Source organism: Poecilia formosa, unplaced genomic scaffold, assembly GCF_000485575.1.
Source record: "Poecilia formosa unplaced genomic scaffold, Poecilia_formosa-5.1.2 Scaffold667, whole genome shotgun sequence".
NCBI classification, from domain to species: domain Eukaryota; kingdom Metazoa; phylum Chordata; class Actinopteri; order Cyprinodontiformes; family Poeciliidae; genus Poecilia; species Poecilia formosa.
The window spans coordinates 10,470-13,755 of record NW_006800606.1 but is presented as its reverse complement, the minus strand read 5'-3'; the positions used below and the strand labels follow the sequence as shown (position 1 = coordinate 13,755).

The following is a 3,286-nucleotide window of genomic DNA, read 5'->3' as shown; positions in this document are numbered from 1 at the left end:
ATTCCTACAGCCTAACCTGACCTTTACCCTTTTCCTAACCCTAAACAACCAAAACCCAATTCATACCTTAGCCCTAAATCTGACCCCTGACCCATAAACAGCGTTTCCCCTTGTGGGGCCCAGGCTTTGGTCCCACAAGGAGCAGTGGGTCCCCACAGCGTAGTATGTGTCACAAACGTGGTCCCCACAAGGTATTACAAGTAAACACACACACACACCCTCACTCATTCCTGTCCTCTATTTATAACATGAAGCCCTTCATTCATATCTGACTGTGTGTGTGTGTGTGTGTGTGTGTGTGTGTGTGTGTAGGTGTGTGTGTGAGAAACATGGTCATGTGACTACTCGAGGTAGCAGCATCATGTGACCTACAGCTAACAAGTTCCAATTAGATTCACCATAATGTGATGAAGAACGACCTGCAGACCCACTGGACACCAGAACCAGAACCAGGTTGGTCCAGATACTGAATCCATCCATCCATCCATCAGTAGGAAGTTCCTGAGGCTCCGCCTCCTTTCTGGACACAGAGTCGGCAGTGACTCACCTGTCCTGCCGGGGGCGCTGTGGAGATGGTAGGAGAACCTCATGGTGCTGAACTGGGTGGAGAAGGAAGTGGGGGTCAGCCTGTGAGGTCGGTTCAGCTGCATGCCAAGGTCAAAGGTCACTGAGTCTCAGATCATCTTCTGGGTCTCAGAAAGGTTCTGGTTCTCTACAGCAGGAACCGGGCTCACTCCGGGCCCCATTCAGACCCAAAGTCCAGCTTCAGGTGGTTCTGGTTTCCTGGTTCTGGTTTTGGCTGGTTCTGGTCTCTCTCTCCTCCATCTCTCTGTCTTTCTGTCACTCTTTCAGGAAGTTCACTGCTCCCACCATGCTGGCCTCCATCTCAGTCGCCATGGAAACGGTCTGGTAAGAACAGTACTCAGATCAGCTGACTGGACCCGGTTCCTCCCCCACAAACTGACCCGGCTGCTTGGATCAGAGGACACCTGGAGGAGTTTTGCCGCCTTCTTTGACCCAGTTCTGCTCCGCCAGGAGGTCCGACTGGGTTCTGGTTCTGGTTCTGCTTCTGGTTCCGGTTCTGCTCCTCCTCCAACCCTCCAGCTCCTCTGAAAGTTGTGGGTTTCCTCCAGACAGCAGCTGGGTCGTCTCTGCGCAGCTCCAGACTGCGACCCAAACAGCCGAGCCGGACCAGAACTCCTCCTCCTCCCAGACATCTGATCCGGATCCCCTCCTCCCTCCGTCTGGTTCTCATTTTCTCTGCTTTTGGTTTTTTCCAGGCTGGAATCTGGAGCAAAAGGAAAACTGGAGAGCAGAACTCCAGCAGAACTTTTTCCATGGCGGTCCGGACAGATCCAGGTCTTTGGAGATTCTTTTATGAGGCAGAACTTCAGATAATCTGACCTTTAACCTCTTGCTGTTTGCGACATACAGAACAGTTTATAGTTTTCTGTTTGGTGAAGTTGGTTCAGGTTGGATTAGAAAAATGCTGAGGAGGAAAAAACTAAAAACCTCTGAAGGAATGTTGCTCAGAAAGCAGCAGAATGTGGCAAAAATTGTCCTAAAAATAAACATTTAACACGATTAGAACGGATCAAACTAAACCCAAAGCTGGTTCTGGATCGTCTCCCAGTGTCAGTGGTTCTGGGAGAGAGTCATCATGAGGTGTTGATCGCCCAATCAAAGGACAACTTGATCAGAAACAAAGATGTCCGACAATCCTGGAGATGAAACCTCTCCAGCCTGAATCCGTTTCCAAGGTTTCCAACATCCCATAATAAACTGGTTCACATCCACCATTTTACATATTAATATTCTAAACTAACTTTACTAGCTAGCTTTGTTTTTAATTTCTAAAAGAACAAAAAGGTGAATAATATCTGAGAACTTAATTATTTTAATAGTCTTCATTTGTAGTTCGAAACATTTTTGAGTGTTTTCATCTTTTGTCTGGCTGACGCAGATATTCTCTTTAGACCCTGGATCTCACAAGAGCAAATATGCTAATTAGGCGATGACATCATCATTTTATCTTTAGGACAGCCAATAGCTGCTGTCCTTGCTCAGGAGTTTAACAGAAGAGCTTTTAGGCTGTAAAACCCAAAGTAACTTAGACTTGCTCTGTCAGTTTGACTGCTGTGTTTCTTCAAATATTGACTTATTTCAAAACTAGATATTTTGACTGGAAGACCGTCACTTTGCACAGTGGCGCAGTTGGTAGCACTGCTGCCCCTGGGTTCGATTCCCGGCCCGGGGAGTTTGCATGTTCTCCCTGTGCATCAGTGGCGCAAAAAGTGGGCATGCAGCGCTGCACCAGAGGGGGCGCCAAAACCCCGCCTGGAGGGGGCGGGGCGCCCTTACGCTCCTCCACCTCGTTCCCATAACGGGGTAAATGTAGCAAGTTTTACCTTTCACGTACCTTCGTGTCAGGGGGGTCGCATCCACCTGAATGGATGCGAACACATAAATCGCGACCATTCGACCCTGCTGTGCATGGTGGGTTCTCCAAACACATGACTGTCAGGTTAATTGGTTTCTCTAAATCCTCCCAGGTGTGTGGTTTGTGGTGTGTGTGTGTGTGTGCATGGTTGTTTGTCCTGTTTGTCTCTGCGACAGACTGGTGACCTGTCCAGGTGACCTGTCCAGGTGACCCCGCCTCTCACCAGGAACGTTAGCAGGAGAGGCAGCAGCTCCTCCTGACCCCACTAAGGGACAAAGGTGTTAGAAAATGGATGAATGAATCATCTCCCTCAAGCAGTTTTTATAAATTGATCTCATGAAAAAAATGTGAAAAAGGTTAATAAATATGAATTCATATTAGTGATACAAGACTAAAAACCATGTAAATCCAGTTAGAAAACTGATGAAAAGTTATTTCTCATGTTTGTGCCATTTTATTCAAGGAAATTGAGATCTGAACATCAGCAATCAGCTGGTAAGCCTGTTGTGGGATCTGTTGGTAGGACCCTTATTCTCCACTAGGGGGCGTTCACCTCTGGAGAAGATCAGGAAACCTCTCTGGTTATTCCCTATTCTACAGGGTGTGTTGTATAAAATAACTGTCTCCAGCTCAGAGGGAACAACCAACATTAACATTCTCATCTTTAGTGACATAACCTTAACCTTCAGAGCCACATAAAGACAGTCACAAAGTCGGCCTTCTGTGACCTGAAGAATCTCCAGGATCAGAGGACTGATGTCTCAGATCAGAGAAACTCATCCAGGCGTTTATCTTCAGTCTCATTGTTTCCTGCAGCAGCGTCTTCACAGGTCTGTCCACCAAATC

General features: G+C 47.4%; 1 protein-coding gene and 1 long non-coding RNA gene across 2 annotated transcripts in view; one reads left to right on the top strand and one right to left on the bottom strand.

Annotated features, from left to right (window-relative positions):
• The window catches only part of LOC107834570 (uncharacterized), a 19,275-nt gene extending 17,625 nt beyond the window's left edge, over positions 1 to 1,650 (top strand). The window contains exon 4 of the long non-coding RNA XR_001660365.1: positions 1,640 to 1,650. This is a non-coding gene — a long non-coding RNA (uncharacterized LOC107834570). The remainder of the gene's footprint in view (positions 1 to 1,639) is intronic.
• fgd1 (FYVE, RhoGEF and PH domain containing 1) overlaps positions 1 to 1,857 on the bottom strand; it is a 16,671-nt gene extending 14,814 nt beyond the window's left edge. Inside the window, exon 1 of the mRNA XM_007542225.2 lies at positions 548 to 1,857. Coding sequence (XP_007542287.1) covers positions 548 to 650 — 103 coding nt within the window. The 5' untranslated portion in view covers positions 651 to 1,857. The remainder of the gene's footprint in view (positions 1 to 547) is intronic.
• Positions 1,858 to 3,286: the final 1,429 nt, after the last annotated feature.